The sequence below is a fragment of the Chionomys nivalis genome, chromosome 14 (genome assembly GCF_950005125.1).
Source record: "Chionomys nivalis chromosome 14, mChiNiv1.1, whole genome shotgun sequence".
NCBI classification, from domain to species: Eukaryota; Metazoa; Chordata; class Mammalia; order Rodentia; family Cricetidae; genus Chionomys; species Chionomys nivalis.
Window position 1 is genome coordinate 71562867 of NC_080099.1, and position 26188 is coordinate 71589054.

The 26188-nt window shown below is 41.9% G+C and overlaps 1 protein-coding gene across 1 annotated transcript in view; it reads right to left on the reverse strand.

The window, feature by feature from the left end:
• Positions 1-26188, reverse strand: part of Colec12 (collectin subfamily member 12) — a 193369-nt gene that overhangs the window by 27246 nt on the left and 139935 nt on the right. The window contains exon 3 of the mRNA XM_057788738.1: positions 1225-1347. Within this exon, the coding sequence (XP_057644721.1) occupies positions 1225-1347 (123 nt within the window). The remainder of the gene's footprint in view (positions 1-1224; positions 1348-26188) is intronic.

Sequence of the window (26188 nt, forward strand, 5' to 3'; positions counted from 1 at the left end):
ACTGGCACCACAAGTTAAGGACAAGGACAGTTGGTGCAGTGATTCTGCTGGGTTAATCTGTCAGTTCTGAGGTCTGTCAACAGTTGAGGAGACCGTTAAGACAATGGTTGAAGGTGTGACCCTCGCTTGCGTCTGTGCTACAATCAGATACCATGTCTGTCTCATGTTATTGTGACAGGCCAGGCTTCTATGTTTGCCTTCCATACAAGGGTTTATGCAGTTTGTGTTTCTTAGTTATGACTCCTTCTACCCATGATCTCTGAAAGGATCATGGCAGCAGCGGTGTGTGGTAGGTGCGTGTGTTGGGACCTAGTTTAGTAGGTCTGGAAGATTTGGAGGAAAATCTCCTCTTCTTTAATCAGACATAGTAGGCCTAACAGTTTATTAAGTTGCTTATAAGTTTAATTTCTATGGGGTAATTGTTTTGTTTTCTTTACTGAAGTAAACATGCTTTAGAGAAGAAAAAAAGTGCATCAGTTGGTCAATCCCTGGGGGATGAGTCAAGTCCCTGTATAGCCTGTGTGTTGCTTATTCTCCTCTGTCAGCAGCACTTTCCTGGGCCTCCTAGAGACAGAGAAGATGAAAAAGAAGAAAAAAGAAGAAGAAGAAAAAAAAACAAGGAAAAGGATATGGCTGGAAAAATAGGAAAAAGCAACATGGAGGAAAGAAAAAAATCTTCCTAACCTAGAAAGGGCTGTCATGATTATGAAGTGAATCAAAACTGCCCCACCCATAGCTAATATCTCAGGACACAAAAATGGAATTCATGATGTTAGTGAGTTTTACACAGGAGTATCATAAATATAATTCAACGGTCCTTCCCAGGTTTTAGGTCCTTGGATTTAACCAACCTCACAATGGAATTACTTGGGGAAAATGTATTTGTATTGAACATATACAAATTATTTTTGGCATTATTCTCTATGTAATGAGGTATAGCAACCATCTACATAGCATTTATATTATATTGGGTATTATAAGTCACCTAGCAGTGACATAAAGTATGGGGGAGGATGTATACATACTAACAATGGAAGCCCTGAACTAAAGGGAAGACAGCACTAAAAGATTTTGAGATACTTTGAGGGGACAAATGACCTAAAATTAACTCTCTATGGATACGAGGGCCAACTGTACTTCTTACTTCCAAAGGTGATGTTTTTAGCATTTAAATTTCAAATCCCTTTGCTATTTGGAAAGGAAACAGAAAGAGTGCATACTTACCTTTATATCCCAAAATGGCTACTGTGATGGTTAGCAAGGCACATAAAATGTATAATAATATGATTGAAAACTTCAGTGCCCAGTTATTTTTACATTTGGTACACTGTGTTCCTTCTTGAATACCTGTAAGAGAAGTCAGAATTTATTACTAGTAAATAAAAAAACATCATTTCAAACAGTATCTTCGCTAAAGCACATCTTAGTTACTTTTCTTGATGCTGCAAGTGTGAGCCCTGACAAAAAGAAAGCTAAAGAAGAAAAGGTCTCCTGGGGGCTGGAGAGATGGCTCAGAGGTTAAGAGCATTGCCTGCTCTTCCAGAGGTTCTGAGTTCAATTCCCAGCAACCGCATGGTGGCTCACAACCATCTGTAATGAGATCTGGTGCCCTCTTCTGGCCTGCAGGCATACACACAGACAGAATATCATATACATAATAAATAAATAAACATTTAATAAAAAGAAGAAAAGGTCTCTTCTGACTGGCAGCTCAGGGCTCCAGTCCATGGCTAAAGAAGAAAGGTCTCTTCTGACAGCCAGCCCCAGAGGTTGTCTCACTGCACCCAGTCAGCTCATTTTCCCCTCTTCTCGCACTCCAGGACTTTGAGGATGGATCAACATAATCAACATAACCCCCATGTGGGGCTAAAAGACCTCTCACGAGCTATTCCGGGAAGCTTGTCTCTGAGATGACTCCAGATTCTGTTAGCTTGACAACACTAGCCAGGACAATGAGTTTGGATTTAAATAACGTAAGTAAGAAGAGTTTATCACATGTCTTCCTATACCATGAACATATTTTCAAATTAAACAGACTCTCCACTGCAATACAAGCCCATCCAATATTATATCATATTGTCATAGTTACACCCAATACGATTTTAAAATAACACACAACTTCAAATCACACTCCACTATGATAATAAACAGTTTTTCTTTTTATTTATTCTTTTTTATATAATAGATTCCAACTACAGCCTCCACTTCCTCCAATCCTCCTAGCTCCCCCCCCCCCCAATGCTCCCAACTGGATCCACTGCTCCTCTATTTCCCTTCAGAAAATAGCAGCCTCCCAGAGACAGCAATTGAACATAGCCTAACAAGTTACAATAAGACTAGACTAGACAAACCCTCATAGTAAGGCTGGATGAGGCAACCCAGCAGGAGGAAAAGAGTCCCAAGAACAGGTAAAAGAGTCAGAGGTACCCCTACTCCCACAAACACTCAAGCTAAACAATCACAGCATGCACACAGAGGACCTGGTGCAGACACGGAGAGACTCAGACTCTGTGAGCCCCTAAGAGCCTCGCTTAGTTGATTCTGTGGGTCATGTTCTCCTGGCATCCTTGATCCCTCTAGCTCCTACAATCCTTCCTCTCCCTCTTCTGCAGGGTGCCCCAAGTTCTACCTTATGTTTGGGTGTGGGTCTCTGCATCTGCTCCCATCAGCTGCAGGGAGAAACCTCTCTGATGATGGATAATCAACCATTTTAAAAATTACATTTGTTTACTTACTTGTATTTGTGTCTCAGTGCTGTTTCATGTCTACTGCTGCTCTAGCGATTGCATCTGCAAAGCACATCTCCAACTTAACTAAGTACTACTATCCAAACTGCTCAGGTGGTTAAACTAAAAATCTCCACAGTGTGCCTCTACTAATAATATATGAGCCCCTGCTGATCTTCCTGTAGGGTATTTTCACTACCATCTTTATTTATCACCTAGCTTCCCGATGTTCACTGGCTTCCAACACAGTACAAAGTTCTGAGCCTAGTCCTTTATGGGTAGCATCTGGAATCCATAGAACAAGCTACAAGGAGGTACAGTAGTGACAGCGTATGCGCCATCTGACACATACCACAGCCAGGATTCTGACTTGAGTTGGCCTCTGCAAGGCACCATCTCTGCACTACACCATGATCTCTGCTCTGCTCATTCTTTCCATTTTCACTGCTACTGTCTTAGTGTGAGATCTTTACCCTCCATTCCCACTGGAATCCGCCTCACCCTCTACTAAAATATTGCTGTCTGCATGTATTTGCCAAGAAGGAAAAGACAAAAACAATTTTTAATGCCCTACTCTTAACTAAAAGATGAACAAACAAATGAAGACAAACATATAGAAATTCCAGCACAAAGTCTCTATAATCTGATGGTTTAAGATAAAATTGAGTTATTGCGATGGCTCAGCAAGTAAAGGCACCTGCAGATGGACCTGATTTTGACCCAGAGACCACATGGCAGGAGATCCTACTGTGACTCTTACAGCAGTCCTCTGACCTCCACCTGTGCATATGCATGTGTGCATGAACACACACGTACACACAGACACAAGTACACACACACACATACACACACAAATAAACCGAAATTACTTAAAATAAAACAAAGTCTCTTGCATTCAGAAAATGTGAAAGTGCTATTAAAATCAGGAGAGAAAGAATAATAAGGAGACCTTCAAGCATGTCCCATTCCATGTTGAGGAAGAAACATTGCTTTGGTGGCAACTGTAACACAGGGGAATGACAGACACAGATGGATCTCTGAAAAAAGACTGGATGCAACTGAGCTGCTAGGGGTGCCATTCCTTTGAGTTTTGGGGCTTGAGGTGTCTAAGGCTCTTCACACTTCTCCAGAACCTTAGAAGAACCTTGGGAGATTTGGTCGGGGAGAGTATGATGGACAGTGGAATCTGGGAGGTCATTTGGCCAAGTGTCACCTTGTTATTGATAGGAAAACAAAGGCCAGCAAGGTGAACAAGACCAGAAGATGCATGCCCACCCAGACACTACCACAGGCACCTGTCCCTCCTGTCCTTCTCTGTCTGTATGCACTCTGTAGCACTGTATTGTCACTGGGCATCTTTGCATGTGGGATACACGAAGATCTGCTCCCAGACAGCTGCCACAGGTCCACATTCCAAAGAGCAGGGGCACTTCCTGGCAGTGTGCACCTCTCATTGCTGACTATCAGTGTTAATCAACAGCAGATGGCACTGCCTGGCCTCCTTTCCACTCGACACATTCTCTAGTTTGTTTTTTCTCTCCATCAGGAGTCTTATTTTTAATAAGAATTTTGCTTTATCTTTCCTTCTTTGCCCTTCCCTGGGATGACATCTGGCTAAACATATAGATGCCTACTACAAAGAGGCCCTGCTGGCTCCTGGAGCTAGGGGACCCCTTCCTCCTAGAACCTAGATAACCACAAAAAAATCTAAACATTTGAGAGAGATATCCCCCTGGTAACAGCCTTTGTAGTGTTTGTTTACTTAGCATTACTTTCAAGAGACTAGGGACTTTGTTCCCATGGGGGCTGGGAGAAGTGCAAGAAGAGCAAGGGGAATCAATCTACAGAATGCTGTGCATCAGAGATTTCAGTTCAGAAAGTGGAGCAAAGTTGCCCCGTGACACCAAGAGATCTAACTTCTTGAAAACCCTGGTCCAAACGGCATATTTATGATGCAGTTGCCCAAAGGCAAAGGCCCTTCAGGGTCCATGCTTTCCCATTGGCTAGCTTCTTGAACTACAACTCACTCTAGTCCATTCTTGCCTCATGATTTAAATACATTTCACAGTGTTCAAGTTTTTATTATTCAAAAACCTTTGAGGCCCCATGAAGCCAGAATCAGTCTGGTAAACTTGAATAGCCCACCAAAGTTAAGAATAGACCGACCACACTCAAAAGTTCTCTCTGTTGCCCTGTTTCCCATAACACATATTTCAAGTAAGAATTGGATGGGATGGGGCCATCAAGCAGGGGGTGGTTAGCTGGTTGTAGGAATAACTGACATGCCCCAAGAAAGCCAGTACAAAGGGCCAGAGGAATTCATCAGTAAAGAGAATTCCTTTCGGCTGTGGTTCTCCATAAAGAGCCCTCCCACGTTTTGTGGTCCAGGCTCCAAACCAATCTGTTTTTCCAAACTTTTTTGGAAGTGAGGGGGTGGGGGAAGCCCATTCCCTTTACTATTGTGTTTGCTTGTCATGTAAATCACCAAAGATACCCTTGTCCTTTAAGAGGGATACACACTGATTGAGCATCTTCCTCAGTAGGTGGATGTTGGCACCAAGGGTATAATGGAACATTTTGGGCCATCTTAAACACCTCAAGTGTCTATTGCTGGACAGTGTTATCATTAAGACCATGTGGCCAAAAAAGAGCATCACATAGCCGGTAGGTTGCAAAATCCCAAAGACGTCAGTTTTGATCTGAGATTTGAAGTGACCTTTTCACATGGTTTCTGTAGTTACTAATCTATTGCCTGGTAGCATATATTCCCATAAGCCCAGGAGAATGACTTGGCTCTAACAGTAAAATTTATGAGTCAAATAAATACCTATACATACTTATAATTGTCCTCCATAGCAACAAAACAGAGTTAACATTCTGGCTAGCTACTGCTATGAAATCACAAAAGGTTACATACCCTACGCTTTCATCCCATAAATAATTAGCTTGTCCTCATTACACAAGCCATTTAGTATGTGGTACAATATGGATTTTGTTAGTATAACTGTTTTTATTACTAAGTGATTTACTTTAATAAATATGAATTCTAGTGCTGGACACCTTAGCATGCCAAGATTCCTAAGTGACATGAGGAATCACAAAAATGGGACAAGAATTTGTAGTGCAGTTATTTTCTGTACAAACAAGTTCTCAGCAATTCTATTCATGAAAGTATAACTAGATAGGAACAAAGAAAGATTTAGAAAAAGTTTTATGAGTAAACCATTTCACATTAATTGTGAATTTACTGCAATAGTACAATAGTATAGTTTCTATTTTTTCATATATACATAAAAGAAGGACAGTGGTTCTAGTTTGGATTTAATTTTTTATTTTTTAAAGTAATCTTTTATCATTTTACATACCAATCCCAGTTCCTTCTCCCTTTCCTTCTCCCACTCCCTCCACCTCTCACCCATCCCATTTCCCATTCACTCCTCAGAGAGGGTGAGACTTCCCATGGGGAGTCAACAAAGTCTGGCACATCACTTTGAGGCAGGATCAAGGCCCTCTTCCATATATATATATATATATATATATATATATATATATATATATGGAGAGAGAGAGAGAGAGAGAGAGAGAGAGAGAGAGAGCGAGCAAGGTATCCCTCCAAAGAACATGGACCCCCAAAATCCAGTTCAAGCACTAGAGATAAATCCTGGTCCCACAGCCAATTGGCTCCATAGACTGCCCCAGCCATATAACTGTCACCCACATTCAGAGGGCCTAATTTGATCCTAAGCAGATTTCCCCACTATCAGTCCAGAGTCATTGAGCTACAAGGAGCTTAGTTAGTTGTTTCTGTGAGTATCCCTATTATGGTCTTGACCCCTTTGCTCATATTATTGCTCTTCCCTCTCTTTAACTGGACTCTGGGAGCTTGGTCCAGTTCTAGCTGTGGATCTCTGCATCTGCTTCAGTTGCTGGATGAAGGTTCTATGATGACAATTAAGGTAGTCATCAATCTGATTACAGGGGAAAGCCAATTCGGGTACCCTCTCCACTATTGTTAGGGACTTAGCTGGGATCATCCTTGTTCCCAAGAATTCCCCTAGTACCAGATTTCTTGCTAGCCCCATAATGGCTCTCTGAATCAAGATATTTCTTTCCTTGCTCTTTCTCTCTCTGTCCTTTCCCCATCTTGACCATCCCATTCTCCCATGCTCTCTTCCCCCCTTATGATATAGATATGAATAATTTGCATTGGTATGGATCTTGGTTTATTGATACAAATTTAAGGTCAATTTTGTTATATGTTTATGTATTCCTGATTGTGATTAAGGTATTGTGATTGTGTAGTTCATTTAAAAAATGTCATGTATAATTAAGAAATATAGGTTAATAGATAATCATCTATAATAGTCAAGCTTGCAGTCATGTTAGTTAGGTTTTCTAGATGTATACAGATATATTCCAGCTAAATGGGTATTCTTCAAATCTCAGAGACCTTCAAGATATGGCATTTAAAATGTTTAAGAACTTAAGACTTTTCATGACAGTGAGACACATCTCCTGGTAGCACAAGCTACTTAAAGAAAAAGATGGGCATCAAAGAGACTCCTTATGGAGTTGGTTAGTCATTTGGGTAAAAACCTGCTGTTGTCTGGACTGCTTTACTAGACATGCAAGACCTGCAGAGAAATGACTGCTGAACTTGCATAAAGGTGAGATGATCCTTTGGGGTTCCTGCTTCATGAATGAGTCTGCCATTTCTAAAGTTTTGGAAGTTGCTTACAATGTACTTCTTGTTTACTTAGGTAATATTATATCCTTCTGGAGTCTTTAATGGAATTGAAGGATTTATAGTTTTCTTTAGTTATAATAAAAGATAAAGTAAATATAAATATTGTAACTGTAATTCTTGCTAGAATTTTACTATATTAAAGCTTTCCTTTTGTTTAAACAGCAAAGGGGAAATGGTGTAGGAGGTCCTTCTTTCTTTGTGCTGCTTTCATTGGTTAATGAAACTGCTTTGGGCCTGTTGATAGGGCAGAACTTAGGTAGGCAGGGAAGACAGAACTGAATTCTTGGAGGAAGAAAGCGGAGTAAGAGATGCCATGTACCTGCTGCCAGAGATAGACGTGTTGGAACTTGGCTGGTAGGCCATGACCTCGTGGTGATACACAGTTTAATGAAAATGGGTTAATTTAATATGTAAGAGTTAGCCAATAAAAAGTTAGAACTAATGACCAAGCAGTGATTTAATTAATACAATTTCTGTGTGGTTATTTCGGGGCTAAGCTAGCTGGGTGGCCAGAACAAACAAGTGGGCCCTTCTCCTACCCCTTATGCTCTTGTACACTGTAAATATTTGTCACTCATATTGGTTTAATAAAATACTGACTGGTAGTAGCCAAGCAGGAAGTATAGGTGTGGCAACCAGACTAGGAGAATTCTGGGAAGAGGAAAGGCAGAGATGCAGTCACCAGCTAGATGCAGAGAAAGCAAAATTAGAATGCCTTACTGAGAAAAGGTATCAAACCATGGCTAAAAATGGACAAGAATTATGGGTTAATTTAAATTGTAAGAGCTAGTTAATAATAAGCCTGAGCTAATAGGTCAAACAATTTATAATTAATATAAGCCTCTGTGTATTTCTTTAGGACTGAAGAGCTGAGGGACCAGGTGGTATAGAAACATCTGTCTACAAATGACACCCAAACATTTGGCAAGAATTTCCACATAAAGTATCAGAAAGCTTTTTAAAGGGGGGGGGATTCTAGACAGACACGAACAGAGTCAAGCTCAGCTTCTTGGTAACTGTCTTACTTCCAAAGGCTCTATTTACTGATGGCGAGCAGAAGCATGACTCCTTTAAGAGAGGCTTCTTGACTCAGCATTAGCAGCAAAAACCTTGCAGATCTTTTAAGAGGCCCTGCCACCAAACACTTAAATACCCGTACCTCCATTATGAAGCTAGATTTTCAAAAAGTTAAGGAATGGGGTGGAGCCAGTTGTCAAAGCTGCAGTTTTAATCCTAGTCATGTCTCTTAGCAGATTAAAAACTCTTGTGGTCAGAAAAAGATAGAGGTATACTATAAAGATAATTCAGACAGAAAAAAACTACCTATCAACAGTTTACAGTATATTTAAAAATATACATAGGCTTGGGACAGGAAAAAAAAAGGACAGAGAAAGTCTTTAAAAAAGAAAAAGAAATAGAGTAGCCAGGAGTAGTGGTGCACACCTTTAATCCTAGCATTTGGGAAGCACAGGCAGATGTATCTCTATAAGTTTGAGGCCATCCTGGTCTACAGAGTGAGATCCAGGACAGTCAAAGCTACACAGAGAAACCCTGTCTCAAGAAAAAAAAGAAAAAAATTTAAAAGAAACAGAGTCAAAAAAAGCCACATCAAGATAGAAAATACACAGAGAATCTGGATACTGTATGTTATTGTGTTGTTTTTGAGGAAGACAACTGAGGAAGGAGGAACAGCTGATAAAAGACATTTGATTATAAATACTGCTGGATTAATCCAATCTATATATTTTGAAAACACTTGGACTTCATAATTTAAGTCAAAAGATATGTTACTTTGGAGAAGTGGTTTGGCTGTTGTTTCCATGGGAAATGAGAGGCTGTGGATTCATTCTTGGTTAAGAAAAATAAATTTTGATTGAGCAAGACCCCCTGAAAAATCTTCAATGGGAACAGATGGCCCAGACGATCTGTTTCAGAGCACCTCTGTTATAGTTTCTTCTGATTTCTCCATCCAAAATAACTTCAATGCTTCTGGCTAAGATTGTCAAGCCTCACAAAATACTCCAGTCAGGATTTGACCATAATTCTAATATTTTTTTGGGTCCCCATAAGATTACCAGTGCTCCCAATCAGCAGGAAATAGCCTAGAAAACCATGCCCACATTCCTAGAAAATGAATTATGGGTGTTTGTCTTTGTTTAGTGTGTTGGTTACAAGTTGTTATGGATAGTGGTAAGAAAAAAAAGCTAAACAAAGGAGATTAGATGCAGGGGTTTTGTTTTGAAAAGAAAAAAGAAGAAACGCTGTGGGACAATGCTCTTGTACACTGTAAAGATTTGTCACTCATATTGGTTTAATAAAATGCTGATTGGCCAGTAGCCAGGCAGGAAATATAGGTGGGGCGATCAGACTAGGAGAATTCTGAGAAGAGGAAAGGCAGAGATGCAATCATCAGCCAAATGCAGAGGAAGCAAGATGAGAATGCCTTACTCTGGAAACATAGCAAACCACGTAGCTAAACATAGACAAGAATTATGGGTTAATTTAAATTGTAAGAGCTAGTTAATAATAAGCCTGAGCTAATAGGTCAAATAGCCTATAATTACCATAAGCCTTAGTGTGTTTCTTTGGGACTGAACAGCTGCAGGACCAGGTGGGACAGAAACTTCTGTCTATATCCTTCACTTCTCCTTTCCCACTCCCCTTCTGCCCTACCTTCTCCAAATTGTCTTAGGAGACATTGGGGAAATGCAAATCAAAATGACTCCGTCAGTCAGTTAGAATGGGTAAGATCAAAAACACCAATGATAGCTTATGGTGGAGAGGGTGCAGAGTAAGGGGAACACTCCTCCATTGCTGATGGGAATGTAAACTTGTACAGTCACTTTGGAAATCAGTATAGCGGTTTCTCAGAAAACTGGGAATCAATCTACCTCAAGACCCAGCAATACTACTTTTGGGCATATACCCAAAGGATGCAGACCCATACCACAAGGACATTTGTTCAACTATGTTCATAGCAGCATTATTCATAATAGCCAGAACCTGAAAACAGCCTAGATGTCCCTCAACCAAAGAATGGATGAAGGAAATGTGGTACATTTAAACAATGGAGTACATCTCAGTGCTAAAAAACAATGACATCTTGAAATTTGCAAGCCAATGGATAAAGCTAGAAAAAAACATCGTAAGTGAGGTAACCCAGAGCCAGAAAAGACAAATAATCTGGTATGTACTCACTCATAAGTAGATATTAAATGTAAAGCAAAAAGCCTACAGTCTACAACACCAGAGAAGACAGAAAACAAGGAGAACGTTAGGAGAGGTGTGCATGAATCTCTCTGGAAAGGGAAATAGATGAGAACTCCAGGCTTTCATTTTTTTTTTAAGAGTAAGTCGTATTTATTTTAAGATTTATAATTTATACCCTGATTTTTTATAAACAATTGCTATATGCAGAAACCAGATATAATGGTCCTACTCAGAATATAGAGTGTCTTCCAGAATGTAGTGTCTTAAAACAACACCATTTTTTCTCTTTGTGGTTTTTACATAAATTTATCAGATGAACTGTCCACAAATGTTTTCAATTCTGAGCAGAAGACTCTCTGTTGGCTGCAAAGGTCAAACATTGTATCTCTGCCACACACTCCTCCTGGCTGGCTCCTCCATCTTGGCTGCATCCCTGGTTGTTTCATTCTACGGCACAGAGTGAGTGGATGATGGAGTCCAGCAGTCCTGACAGCTCTTATCTGGCACTACTATGCAGTGTCCTTCTGTGATTACGCCCTGATCTTTGCATGAAAAGAACCCAAAGCGATTTGGCTCCAGCTTGGGCCTTGAGAGTTTGCCACACAATTGAGACAGAAATATACCATGCACGTACTTGGACAGAAGCTGCTAGACATTTTTTTTTTTTTTTGGCTTGGTGTAGAGTTTGCGACTGTTTCAAACACAAACAGGAATTGCTAAGAATGACTGCTATTTCTGAGGACCCGATGTGCACCAAACTCTCCCTCCTTGTCACTTACAATTCCTCCAATACCCTACAGAGCAGGAGGACCACCCTCAGTATATACCCTTTAGACAATTAGATGGTCAAACAAGTAGAGTTTCCCAAGTCATGTCACAGAGCTGGGATGTGGGGACACCTCTGTCACACATTCTTCAAGCTTATTTATTTCTAGAAAAAGTGAAAAAAAAAAGAGGCAAGATTAAGGATATCTAACTAGTTAAATTGCAGGGGCTGTCAGGTTAAACGTGAATGACAAGCATTCTGTCAGAATAAAGAAGCACAGAACATTTTCCGTGTTGAGAGAGAAGCTTTCTCAGACGTGAGCAAGAAAATTTAGTCCCCATTAACTATGACAGGGCCCAGGCTTCTGAAGGCTGTAATTCTATGTCATATGTCAACATACCTGAGCAGCAAGTGAGGTAATTCCACTCTAAATAAGTGCTCATTGTTCCACAATAGTGAGGATCGGCTATTGAGGTCTATGTGGCCAAGAAGCCTTGTTGATCTCTCATAGAGAATAAGCCCCACTCCAAGGGAAGTGGTAATCTGGGAACAGGGTGACCTGTGGTGGGAGAAGGTAACTCTGTAATTTCAAGGCAAACTATGAGGCATCTAGGGGTCTCCAGAAATTTAGCCTAGAAACCAGATCAACTCAATTGCCTTAGCATGTTTTCTTTTAATGATATACTACACTGAAATAGGAATCTCAAAGAACATCCTCCAGCTCCTTTATCTATGTCCATAGCATGTGCTGATGGTTCAAGGCTGCAAGAAACAAGCATGCACAGTTAGCAGAAAGGTAAAGGGAGGGCTTACGACTGGTGATTAAAAGACAAATTACCTCTAGTCTCTTAATCTGAAAAAAGAAAAAAATAAGAACAGGGTACACGCTGTATATCAGGCACCAATGATAAGAATTGAAGAGCCTGGGCTCCCCCAACAATATGCTATTCATCTAATCTCTGGCTCTGATATTTACCCTTCTCTTCCTAAAGTATCCTTTCCATCTGCCAAATAAATTCTTTCTGACTAGTCAACTGCCTCCTCGGTGACTCTCTTCCCAACTCACTTGCATCCAGCGCAGCTGGGTCTGAGCCCTTACTGTGAGCTGCATGTGCACATCCACACTCATTTGTGTGTCTCTCAAGTGATTTAAATGCCATCTTCAGGACCTCTCCTTTGACAGGAATGGGGACTTAATTCTTTTCTTTAGTATTTTTTTTTTCATTTTTCTGAAGAAAAAAAAACAAGCATTCTCTGGCACCTTGCATAGAATGGGACTGCACTGAGTAAGACTGGAGTGAAGACAGAAGCAGGGGAAGGAAGATGATTCCTGTCAATCCCACTCCATTTTTGTGCCTGTCTTTCAGGTGAGGACTGGCAGGGTGACTTCACTGTCCTGTAGGCCAGGCTGCAGGCATCCTGGGAAACGTGCACGAAAGGCAGCATTCATTTTTTTGTTTTGTTTTGTTTTTTAAATTTTGTTTCAAACACAGTGAATAACTTATAAAATTTGCTGGGTATGGTGGTACATTTCTGAGGTCCCTGCTACTTTGGAAGCAGAGGAAAGACGATAGAAAGTAGAAAGTTCTCCTTTGGTATTGGGAGTTCAAGACCATTCTGAACAACTTAATGAGATCCTGTCTCCAAAAGAAAGGTAAAAAGGGCTGGGGATACAGCTCAGTAGTAGAGCCATTGGAAAGGCAACATTCAGATACTCTGTGTGCACCAACCCCCCACCCAGCTTGGCTCCTCCACCAGAAGCTGGCTCTGTGGTGGGGGTGGGGAAGGAATGTGAAACAGGCCTGGAGACCCTTCTCAGATAATGTCAATGCGAACATCTCATCGTGGCTTCATTTTCTACATTTAGCATTCGGCATTCACAAAGCTTAATCTAACGAGGCAGAGAGGGTGACATGAAAGGCAAGGCCCCCCACTTGCTTCTAGTGTTGTTACTTTAAAAAGTGTCACTTTGGGCAGCTTAAAGACTAACAAAATTATGACAGGGCACACAGCTGAGCAGGATCAACCTGCTAATTATCCCCTAATTATGGGGGATGCAGGTGCTCACATCAAAGCCTGGAGCTGCTCTCTCACACACGCTCTTGCTTTCTTTTCTGGTGTGTGTGTGTGTGTGTGTGTGTGTGTACACGGAGGCCACAGGAAGACATTGAGCATCTTGCTCAGTCCACCTTACTCTTTTCAGACAGTGTCTCACTGATCCTTGACCTCAGCTTCACCTGGCCAGTGAGCTTCTAGAATCCACCTGTGCTGGGGTCACTGGACCAGACAGCCAGGCCTGTCTTTGCTTGAACAGCAAATGCTCTTACCCACTGAGCCATTTCTCCAGCCCTACACGTGTTTCTTTGTAGACCAAGAAAAGCAGTATTTTGATGAAAGGGTAGGCGTTCAATAGGAATGAAAATACAGTGATCCTGACAGACATTTCTCATTCCTCTAGAAATAGGTTTTTGGTTTCTTTCCTTCAATAGAAAGGATGCTTAAAATTGAGAAAAAAGTAGCCAAGACAGAGACAGACGCTATGGCTAGTGTCAAGTCTATCCTGAACTAGATATTTCTTGGTTCAGAAACTTAATGGGAAACTAGTCAGCCAAGTTCAAATACCCAAGTGAGGAAAACTGGCTAAGCAACCATGGGGAAAGTACAGCTTTGACTCCCACAGGATGGTCGCCCAGTTCAGCCACATAACTGCTATTAAAGCTGAACAAAGGGCAGACAGAGGGAAGAAGTTTTTCATGGGACAGATAATTATGATTTTCAAGACGAAAGAATAAAACTAGAAATTAAACAAAAAGCCACTCAACAGAAACACTAGAAGGCACACAGCCAGTTGTAACTGAGTGTCAAGCAAATGAGACCAACTTGACTTTCTAAATTTTCCACACCAAAGAGACTCTTCCTAATAGTTAAAATTTAGAAATGTGTTGAAAAATGAGATAAATAAAAACATGCTTTTGTATACACATAGGTGACTTTCTTCAGTTAGGGGTGTGGCAGGAATTACATAATACTGAATGGTGACAACCTACTGTTTGTATGTGTTCACAGTTCCATGGTCCTGAAATTTACATACATACCTTGAAAATGGTCTCACTGAGTCTGTTTCTACCTTGGAAATGGACATACAACTTATAGGAGTGGTACGGGAAGTCCTTCTGTCTATGTGTTGCTTTTATTGGTTAGTGAGTAAAGAAACTGCCTTGGCCTGTTGACAGGGCAGAACTTAGGTAGGCAGGGAAAACTGGACTAAATTCTTAGAGAAGGAAGAGAGAGAGAGAGAGAGAGAGAGAGAGAGAGAGAGAGAGAGAGAGAGAGGAACTGCCAGAGTCAGACATGCCAAAACTTTAAGTGAGCCACTGCCAGGTGGTGATACACAGATAGAAGTGGGTTAAATTAAGAAATTAAGATGTAAGAGTTAGCCAATAAGAAGTCAGAGCTAATGGGCCAAGCAGTGATTTAATTAATACAGTATCTGTGTGGTTATTTTGGTTCTGGGCGGCCGGGATGAACAAGCTGGCTCTCCTTGACCTCACTGAGCCTGTTTCTACCTTGGAAATGGACATACAACTTACAAGAGAGCTTTTGCTTTCTGGAGAGCTGGTTGTTAAACATTCGCCCGCATAGCACTCAGACTAGTGCAACTGACCTAGAGCAAAGGATCCCTCTGTTGGGGCTGGGAGCCAGTTCATTCTGAGCTCGATCCTCAGAGCCAACAGAGCCAACATAAAGTGTAAGTCCCAAGTCCCGGTCTCTGCCTCCATCTTTGGAGGCCCTGATCCCTGGGCCCACCAAGTATTGACCCTCCTCGCGGCTTCCCGGTTTCCCCAAGAATGCAGGAATCCCATTAAACCTGGATATTTTAAAATTTGGCTTGTTGTGATTTGGCTTGATTGGGATTTTTTTTTTGCGTTGGCAGAGAGCTTGCATTAGGAAAATTCTTAACATAAAAAAAACAAGTTTGATAGTGTGTGCTTGTGATTTCAGTGCTGGTAGGCAGGAGAGGCAGATCCTGGAGTATGTGGAGTCTGACCTGGCCTATTCAGCAAGCTCCAGGTCAGTGAGAGACCCTGTCTCAAAAAAAAAAAAAAAAAAAAAAAAAAAAAAAAAAAAAAGAGGTAAATTGCACCTTAGAAACGACACTTGAGGCTGATTCTGGCCTCCACATACATGCATGTACACACACACACACACACACACACCCTCTAAAGAAGTACTTCTTCTAAGGGGTCCTTGACAATAGGATACCCGGGGTGGCCTTGGCTTAGCAGATGTGGCTTGCCTTAGAGAACTTCCCTAATTACCCAACCCTATACTTGGAAAAGAGACTCAAGCTTAAGTCCTATTGAGGACACCAGCGGTGCTCTTTTTACAAAACAAAGACAGCACATTTTAATCTCCTGCCACAGTCTGAAGAAGAACTAAAAGAGAAGGGCTCAGAGATTTCCAGCATTTCCATTCCTAAGCAAGGGTTAAACTTAAGTCTGGACTTTACAGCTCCTGGTACTATGCAATGCTTCTTCCTCTCGGAAGTCAGTTGTGTTAAAGTGAGAAAGCTAGTCAAAACAAGCCAGCGTGCGGAAATATAACCTATTGGTTGTTCTACAGCTGCCTATCACTCCAACACCACTGCGGGGAAACAGCACCCATAGACAACACCTAGCAAAGAACATGCATTAGTCAGAGGGAAAACCCCACTCCCCACTCTTATGGCAGTGCTTATAAAATTCAATGCTAGTTTATGATGGTCCACCAAGCTTACTGTGTGATCACACGCTACATTTTAGCTGCAGGACTAATACACACAAGTTGAACTTTGTGGCTGTGAACTTGGTGAAAGGCCTCTTTCCACTCTTGCTTACTTCCCAAGAGCACAGCACAGCTGGGCACAAATCATGTAAGAGATGTGTTTCCCAGGCATTGCTGGGAAAGCCAGGCTCGGGGTGGGGGTTTTTGTTTAGGAAGCTGCTATATGGGTTCAGAACAGGGTGAAAGGGGCTACAGAGTGAGACTAAAATGCTTCTTTTGGGAAAAGAGCAGTGTTGTGATTATCTAGACAGGATTTTAGGAAAGGAGAGTTGTGACAATGAGGGTGAGAGACAGGATCACAGAAGCACTGGGAGAGTTCGACTAGCTGCACACTTCTTTTCACCTTTTGGTGTTACACATGCGTGGACAGGTGTACAAGTCTGTGTGCAGACACACAGAGGTCAATGTTGTGTCTCCCTGTCATTCTTCTTATGTATATATGTATGTGTCTGCTTGTCTGTGTACCACATATATGCAGTGCCCACAGAGACCAGAAGAGGGTATTGGATAACTTGGAGACAGTTACAGGTGTTAGCTGACTAACATGGGTGCTGGGAACTCAACTCCAGGCTTTTAGAAGATCAGTAAGTTCTCTTAATTACCTGTTTATTATTATTTTGTTTTTGTTTTGCAAGATAGGGCTTTTCCATGTAGCCCTGACTGTTCTGGAACTCACTCTGTAGACCAGGCTGGCCTCGGACTCACAGACATTCATCTGCCTCTGCGTCCTGAGTGCTGGGATTAAAGGTGTGTGCCACCCCTGCCCTGTTGCACTTTTTTTTTTTTTTGGCACGTTTATTGCTTGGCCAGCAAGCTCCAGGATCTTCTTGTCTTCCTCACTACGGCCCCTTCAGTGCAGACACACGCCATGATAGGTAGCTTTTACATGGGTTCTGGGGATTGGGATTCAGGTCCTCACCCTTGTGGAGCAAGCATTTTTCTCACTGGGCATTCTCCCTAACCTCCAACAGTAACATTTTATCCTAAGAAACCAGAGATCTATGTTTTTCTTACTGGCACATAGAAATGATTCCTACTATTTTTTGAGCCAGTTTTAGAGAGGAAAGAGGAAAGGAAAGAAATGTACCAACAGTCATGTAAAAATCCTTGGTCATGCAAGGCCCAATGAATCAAGGCAGTCAGGTATAGAAATGAGTACTGACCTAGTATCTCATGGAGAATTCCAATACTAAGGTTGTACTTGCTTTTGTTTGGTGTGTGTATGTGTGCATGCGTGAGTGCATATCTTCTGGGAATTGAACCCAATTGCCTGTGTGTGTTGGGCAAGTGTTCTACCACTGAGCTGAAGCCCCAGCTCAGCACTAAGATTATATTTCTATTACACCCGGTTGGTGAACTGGGTATATTTCCTCTCTCACTGTCCTTTCAGCCAGGTACCCTTTAGAAGCCTTACACAGTGCCCTTCTTTTTGTGTTTCTATTCAGAGGAGCTGAATTTAGACACAACATTATTCATTTATGGAAAGGCATGTCCCAAGTCAGCTACAGTCACTCCCTCCCTTCACTTGCCTTCAAAAACAAATACCCAGAAAATAATGAAAGAAGAAACCAAATAGATACCATCAACCAATTCATTCATTCATTTACTTATTGGCAGAAAAAGGGATCAACCCTCCTCCCCCAGGCTTCAGATATGTGAGGCAAACATTTAACTACTAAATCACAGCCCAGCCCTGATGCCCCTAATAACTGTTGTAGTATACTGTATTTTACAGTAACTTTAATTGCATTTGTTTCTATTAAGCCACTTACCACCATCTGGAATTCAGTTAGCCAAAGCTAGGAATGGATCATTTAACCTAAATTGGTGAAGTAGAAAGGACATGTTGGAGGGTGTTCTTGAAAGGCTGCTATTTACTGACACTGGATAATACAATCTATCCAAAACACAGCATGTGGCGATTCAAGGACATACTAGAGTTTGTGCCATGGGGACATTTACTGTTGTGATGCTACAGTGTCACGCTGCTCCAGAAATTGCAGAGGAACTTACAAAGCAGCTCTCCTGGGACTAGGACAAAGCCACATAGGAATGCAGACATTGGGAGAGCATGCACAGTCTCCCTCATTTAAGTTTCCATTTTAATGAAAAATGAAAAATTTTTGTGTAGTGCTATTGAATAAATACAAATTCCTACGTCACATTGATCATATGAGCCCATGTTACTTATCAAATGTAAGCTGTGTTTAATGTTACTGATTTTCATACTCTTCTTCACTCACACCACACATGGTGACAGATTCTCCATGGCAGGGACATGTTGTGGCATCCCGACCCTTGCTTCTGACTCTGATGTGAAGAGCAGACATCTGCAGACTAGGGTAGGCATGAAGGACCTGGCTGGACAGGAACAGAGGTAGTTCCTGGCTACACCGATGAGGAGTTATACCAGTTCTTTAATGGGGAACCAGGCACAGAGGCCTACTATGTGTCCTTTATAGTTTACTGTATATAATTATGCACCGCAACCATGTGTGCTTTGCATTCCAGGGCATGGAATCAGTCATTCTCAGCAGATCCCTCTATTGATGTCTGTATTGATGTTCAGCTATCTGAACCTTAGTAGAATGGGTTACCATGACCCTAATCCTGAGCCCAGAATGAACAGCAGCCCCCATGGAAAGCTGTCTCTTGTGCTCAATAGTACATCTGTAGGTGACTGACTAGCAGACATACTGGATACATACTGTTTCCACTACCATAAGATGACAACATGTGCCAACATATAGGTTGATTACCGCTTACCTGAAATGCTTAAAACCAGAAGTATTTCAATTTTTCTTTTCAGATTTAGGAATATATGTATATATTTAATGAGATATCTTAGGTATATGACCCAAGTCTAAACTAAAAATTCATTTATATATTTTCATACAATATTAATTTAATACATCTGTGTTTGGGTCCAATACATGAGGCTAGATGTGGAATGTTCTACTTGTGGCATCATGCCAGTGCTCAAAAGTTTCAAAATTTGGAACATTTAGGATTTCAGGTTTTTATATGAGACGTGTTTGGTGTAAATCTTTGTACATGGTGTTGCTATGAAGTTTTTGGATGTCATGTTAAATTCTCTGGTCTTCCTTGGAGTCGGAATGCCTCTTGCATGAAGACTTGGAGAGTTTGGGATTCTATATACTTAAGCCTTAGGTTATTGTCTGAACTCATGTGGCTCATATGTGTTCCTGTGAATTACAGGAATTGGGCAGTGTTCAAAGGCAATGAAAAGCCTAACACAGAGGGTGGATTCTTGATGACTTATAGCCTTTGATCAAAGAGGCTGAGCATACAGTACATACTCCGGTATCTTCAAACATACGCAGCATAACTTTTAGACGATAATGGTATCTATCTTGGGAATACTATAATAATATTTGAAGAATAGGACTACACAATATTAGGCAACTGAAGGATATCTTTAAACTCCATTTTCAAATGGGCAACTTCCCTTAGCTTTGAACAAAGGCAAACCTGCTGGTGTATCTGACATTGCAAGGACAGCCCATAACTGACCATGACTAAAGTAATCTAAAGCAATAATCACATGGTAGCTAGGACCTCACATTAAAAAATACCCACAGATATACATTTAGAATCAATTTCAGGAGATTCGTACGTGCCAAAAGCCACCCAAGACTCAAGGGTCAGAACTGACTTCTCAAGGAAGTTGGGGGACTATCCAAATTCTTTCTCATCAGCATCGACAGATCCTAGGAGATTTGCTGGCTGCACTGACACCCCTGACATCCCATAGTTTGGGGAAATTCATTCATAAGCATTTCCTTTCTCTCCTTTCTTTCTCGTAATTGCCTGTTCTAACTAATACATGAGTCCTTGGTACCAGTAACTAGTTCAAAACAGCAGTAACTTAGACATGGCAGGTGTATGCCATGTTACCTACAATGCCAGCTAAGGAGTACTACTACAGAAACTATACAGGCCAGAGCTACAGTCGAGGACAGAACTAGCCTCCCCGCCCCCCTCAAAAAAGGGGAGGGAAGAGTATAGATGCAGACATGGGGAAAAGTTCATCTGTTGTTAAAATCAAAAAGCATAATTCGCTACTGGAGGCCCAGGTGTCCCCTTAAGAGATGTCCTACTTAAATCATCTTAAAGAATTGGCAGCCATATTGACCAAATGTGTAGTATCCCTTCTCACATCTGTCAAAATTTGGATCGTGTCCCTCTTTCCAGAACCTTCTCATTCTCAGATCCAGAAGGCCCTGAGCTATCTGCCACAATGCTGACCTCACCCGCTCAGTGATGTAGGAGTGTCTTCTGTTTTGTGTTGATTTTTTTGGTTAAATAAAGAAACTGCCTTGGCCTTTTGATAGGACAGCAGCTTAGATAGGCAGAGTAGACAGAACAGAATGCTGGAAGAAAGAAAGCAGAGTCAGGCAGACGCCATGAAGCTCCGACCCGAAATGGATGTAGGTTAGAATCTTCCCGGTAAGCCACAACCCCATGGTGATACACAGATTCCTAGATATGGGTTAAAGCAAGATGTGAGAGTTAGCCAAGAAGAGGCTAGATGTAATGGGTCAGGCAGTGTTTAAATGAATACAGTTTCTGTGTTATTATTTCCAGGGCTAAGCTAGCTGCGCAGGAGTCAGGCGGGATGAAAAGCAGGCCTGCTCGCCTTATCATTACAGCTCAGCTCTTCCATTCCAACCATATCAGCTTCCTTGCTGCACCTTGAACACAGCAGACCAGTGACCATGGGACCCTTGCAGTTATAGGCTCTTTTAGTTCCTATACATCTCCTATGCAGGTATTATATACAGTTACTGCCAGCTTTCCCCCCCAGGTTTTATTCTGATGAAATATTCTCAGATAGGCATTCCCTGGTTACTCTTTGAAGGCAGCAAACTTATTGCCTATTTTCCATTTCTTCTCCCATGTTAGTTTTCTTTATTGCTCTTACTGCTATTTAAGATATTGACTATTTTATCTATTTGTCTCCCTGGCAGCAGCAGGTCTGTGCAGGAAGGGTTCCTGCTATGTGCTCACTTATGTACACCTAGAGAGAGGTTACTGCATGATCAGAAATTCCATCCCACAGGATTGCTGAAAAGATTAAATGAGTTATATATGTAATTCCCAATCCAGGAAAAAAAAGCACAGGATATATACTAAGCACTGCTGGACATTTCTTATTCACTTATCTATGTATTAATGTGTATGTGTGTATGCTGGAGGTGTGGGTGCCCATGGAAGTCAGAAGAGGGCTTCAGGAACTGAGGATATAGGTGGTTTTGATCAGCCTAGCATGGGTGCTATACCCAATGGGATCCTCTGGAAGAGTAGCAAACTACTGATTATTATTTTTAGCTTGTAATGTTTCTTATTTTGTTTCAAACTTTGTGTTAAACCCAGTGGTTATTACTACATCCATCTGATAGATTAGGACACTGAGGCCCAGAGTAAGTTATCTGAGAGTCCACAGTCAAGGTTGGTAGCACCACAATCCCAGTCCAGATCTGATTCCACGATCTGTGTTCTTATTTTCCTGACATTTTGTTGCAAATCCTGGGATCGGACAGGGGCAAGTTCAGTCAAAGGAGTAGGAGGTGAAGATTAAGGAGCACAGAATGGAGCTAGCACTTACTATAGTCATGCATGAAGTTGAAATGATGGAGGTATTCTGTTTACTTCCTAACTTGTCCAAAAAAATCTGATCAATCCTGCCAATTAAAAAGGTGTTTTCTTGACCCCAGAAAAATCTTTGGATTAGAGACATTTACTTGAAACAGTCATTCCATCATAACAGGAAAGAAGCAGAGCAGGGGTTATTATAACAGCTGCTTTCATGCCCCAAACAAGGTTTGGCTGTTTTTGGCCCGTTGCACTGTCGTAAGGGTTGGCAGGAAGCGGACAGACTGCATGGGTTTCCTTTTAAAAGATGATGTTGCTTCAGAAAAAAAAAAGGAAAGGAAAGAAGGAAAGAAGGAAAGAAAGAAAGAAAGAAAGAAAGAAAGAAAGAAAGAAAGAAAGAAAGAAAGAAGGCTGTGTTACGTAGCACGCAAACCATAGTTCCTTAGCTGTTCCTCTGTTCTCCTGGGTTGTCTACCTTATCCAGGTTTCAATTGTGACATGTTTTTGAAGAGCAGAAAGAGGTCTGGAATTACAAAGACCTCAGTTAGAACCAGAATCACCTTTAGAAGCTGCTTGCACATCCAAACCACAGTGTTTGCATCTGCAGGGTTATTTATTACAAGGACTGGGGGAAGACATGGAGTGGCCACTGTGATGACATGGTCATTGCAATGAAGTAAGAGATCCAAAAGCAGCAGTTATGCCCCCCCTTACACAGGCCTCTCCTGAGCTAATTCACAGTCTCCATGCAGACAGCAGAGAAGGCAAAGGTAACTCCTTCTCTGAGAAGTTTTAAACTTGTCACTTCCATTCAGATCCATAAAGCAGATAAGACATAGATCAAGGACAGGTGCCAGTGTCGTGTCCAATAAGAGAAGAGGACTGGGTTGGGGTCTGGAGTACAGAGCTTTGCTAGGCCTTAACTGAAAATCCTATAAAAATTGAAAAATCCTTGGCTTCTGAGACCTGGCAGTGCCAAGTTGAGCCTCCTGGAAAACCAGGGCTAAGCAAGTGCTTGAAACCATTTCACTGCTAATGGCTTCCAGATGACAGAAGAGCAACTTGCGCAGGATGTGTAAGATGCAATTGACATGTACAAGTCCAAAAGGCTGGTGCCCTTCAGCCAGGCTGCTGCCTCAATTCAGAGCCCCTGTGAATGGGAACGGGAATCCCTGCAAACTTCTACCATCACCACCCCCGCCAGCCCCCGACTGAACCTAGCAGCAGGAAGTGGGTTATGGCAGGAATGTGAGTCCCAGAAGCTGCTCTCTGACCTTCCAGTTATTCTTGCTCCTTAGTATCCGGGTCTGAGCTATGCAGGAGCCTGAGGCCTAACGAAGAGGAAACTCACAGAGCACGGCTGGGGTTTTGGACCCAAGAGAAGGAATCCCATGCCACTTCTGGCAGCTTTGAAGACCTATTTTTTTTTCTCTTTTTTAATCTGAAAAGCTTTTAATTCTGTTTCTTCAGAGCTGGAGGCTGGAGCACTTGCCTTACAACCAGAGAAAAGGAAGCTGCCATGTAGCCTAAAAACGTCAGGACATGATTCAAAGGGCAACCACAGCCAATTGGTAAACAGTACCACCCCTGGGCTGAGCCTCGGGGGAATAGGATGGGAAAATATAGGTAAGAGATAGGGGTACTACTGCCCCTTGGTGAGGGCTGTGGTCTAATTCAGGTGCTAAAGGCGAACTCAGCCAACGGGAGAGGGGTGATTTGTATAACACTGACTAATCCTAAGGGATATTTCATCTCTCTCTCTTGCTGAGTATAGGCCGCGTGTGCCCCACTAGACTGTAAACACACAGCACCACTGTCAGCCAACTGTTCAGTGATGACTCAGAGCTTTCAGTGTCTGCTGGTTTTCCCAGAGGGCATCCTGCTCAATACAGACCAGGCTACACCAAGCTGATGGTTCATTAGAATACAGTCTTTAAGTCAAATTATGAATTTAAAAAAGTAATAAATAAAACTAGATGGATACACGGCTACTTTTAGTTGTTTCACTATTGGACAGGTGCCAAGGCTCCATAGAGGTGGGAGAAAATGCCCAAGCCTTTTCCTTGGGGAACCAGAATCACACGCAGTTGTCACACTGGTCTTTTAGCTGACTGAACAAAGTTGTACAGGGCACAGAGCAGGAGGGAAGGACAGAAGCAAAGTAGCAACCAGCTCCTGTCCTCCAGGCAGCTGAAAAGGTCTCTGTGATTCCCTAGCAATTATTGAAAGTCAAAATCAAACCTTAAGCATAATTTGCACATCTTTCCAGAGACAATATCTGAAGTGTCAATGGTGTTCTGGGGAAGGGAAGGTGGAGAGATGGCTTAGCAGTTAGGAACACTTGCTACTTTTGCAGAGGACCTGAGAGTTCAGTTTCAAGCACACATGTCAGAAAATTCACAATGGCCTGTAGCTCCAGCTCTGGGGAATATGACGGCCTCTTCAGGCACCTGCACACATGTCTCTCTCTCTGTCTAGGGGATATGATGGCCTCTTCAGGCACCTGCACATATGTCTCTCTGTCTGTCTAGGGGAATATGACGGCCTCTTCAGGCACCTGCACATATGTCTCTCTGTCTGTCTAGGGGAATATGACGGCCTCTTCAGGCACCTGCACATATGTCTCTCTGTCTGTCTGACTCTCTCTCTTTCTTCTTCTTTCTCTCATACATACATATTCTCTATCTGTCTCACATACATGAATGAAAAGAAAAATAAATCATTTAAAATGGTGTACTAGGGTTAAAAGTTCACCTTAGTTGGGGAACACTTTGCCTAACATGCTCAAGGCCCTGAATTTGAGCCACAGCATGGCATAAAAAAGTCACTGATAAAATCTATTTCTGCCTATACATACCAACAACCCTAGTAACTGATGGGCCGAGGCAGGAAGATTATGAATTCCAGACTCAAAGAAACCCTTTCCCAAAGTTCCAATCATGATATGAAAACCTAGCACAGCGGAAACTTCCTAAAGTATGTGAAGGTGAATCTAATGAGGTCTCCTAATAATGGGGGATACTGAGTTACAACTGGCTACCTTTTGTCACCCAGCGAGGTTTCCAATAGTGAAACTGGGTTACATTCAATTGATCTGTTCTCCAATGGGATCCCAAACAACCCAGGCTGTTGCTACAACAACGGGAAGCACTCTGCAAACATGGAGAAGTCAAGCTGGTACCTTCGCCCCTATGTTCTAGTATCTTGGTTCAGGAAGATATTCTGCAGGCTACCAAAAGAGAAATACAAACACCAACCCAACCACAAAACCTTGACTACACTCTGACTTGCCCACAAGGTGTGTTGGGCAATGGTGGCACAGACTTGTGAGAGAAGCCAACCACTGTCTGGTTTTACTTAAGGCCACTCCAGGAGACAGAACCCACACCTGACACTGTTGTGGTAACTGAGAACCAAAGACCTATGGTAAAACCAAATACTACTGGTCTTAAAACTTATCAATAAAACGATTCCTTATGATATTCTGCTATGCGTATAGATCAGTGCCTTATTCATCATCAAAGAAGCTTTCTCCTGCAGCAGTTGGAAACAGGTACCAGACACTAACAGGAGACAGAATCTAAATGAGATTTCTCCATCAAATCCCTCCCCTCAGAGCTCAAGGAACCTCACAAGAGGAGTTGGAAAGAGAGAATGGAGGACACCAGGAAAACAAAGCCATCTGAATTATCTATGCAAAGTAAAAGGACACCAGAAAACAAGGCCCTCTGAATTATCGAAGCAAGGTGCACATGAACTCACAGAGACTGAAGCAGCAAGCACAGGGCCTACAGGGGTCCGGACCAGGTCCTGTGTATACATTATAGTTTTTATCTTAGTATTTTTATGGGACTCCTGAGTGTAAGAACAAGTGTATCTCTGATTCTTTTGCCTGCTCTTGAGACTCCTTTCTTCCTGTTGATTTGCCTTATCCAGTTTCGATGTGCTGGTATTTAATGTATTTTGTCATGCTTGGCTGTTATCGCTAGTGAGAGACATAAAGGGAGTGGATCTGGAGGGGAGGGGAACCGGGGAGGAAAAGGAGAGGAAACTATCGTCAGGATATGTCGTTTGAAAAAGGAACCTATTTTCAATAAAATGGAAAAAATCCCTGCTGTCTTATGTTTTCAGCACCTTTTGCTATGACATTACCTACTTAGTTCCAACTTATCTCCTCCTTCCCACCCTAGACCTTTAACCCTTGACTCTTGCCTGCCATTCCTTCACTTACTGCACATTTGCAGTCTCCTTATTCTCTGCAGTTGTATTTCTTCTTTCTGGTTTGTTCTTGTCACCCAT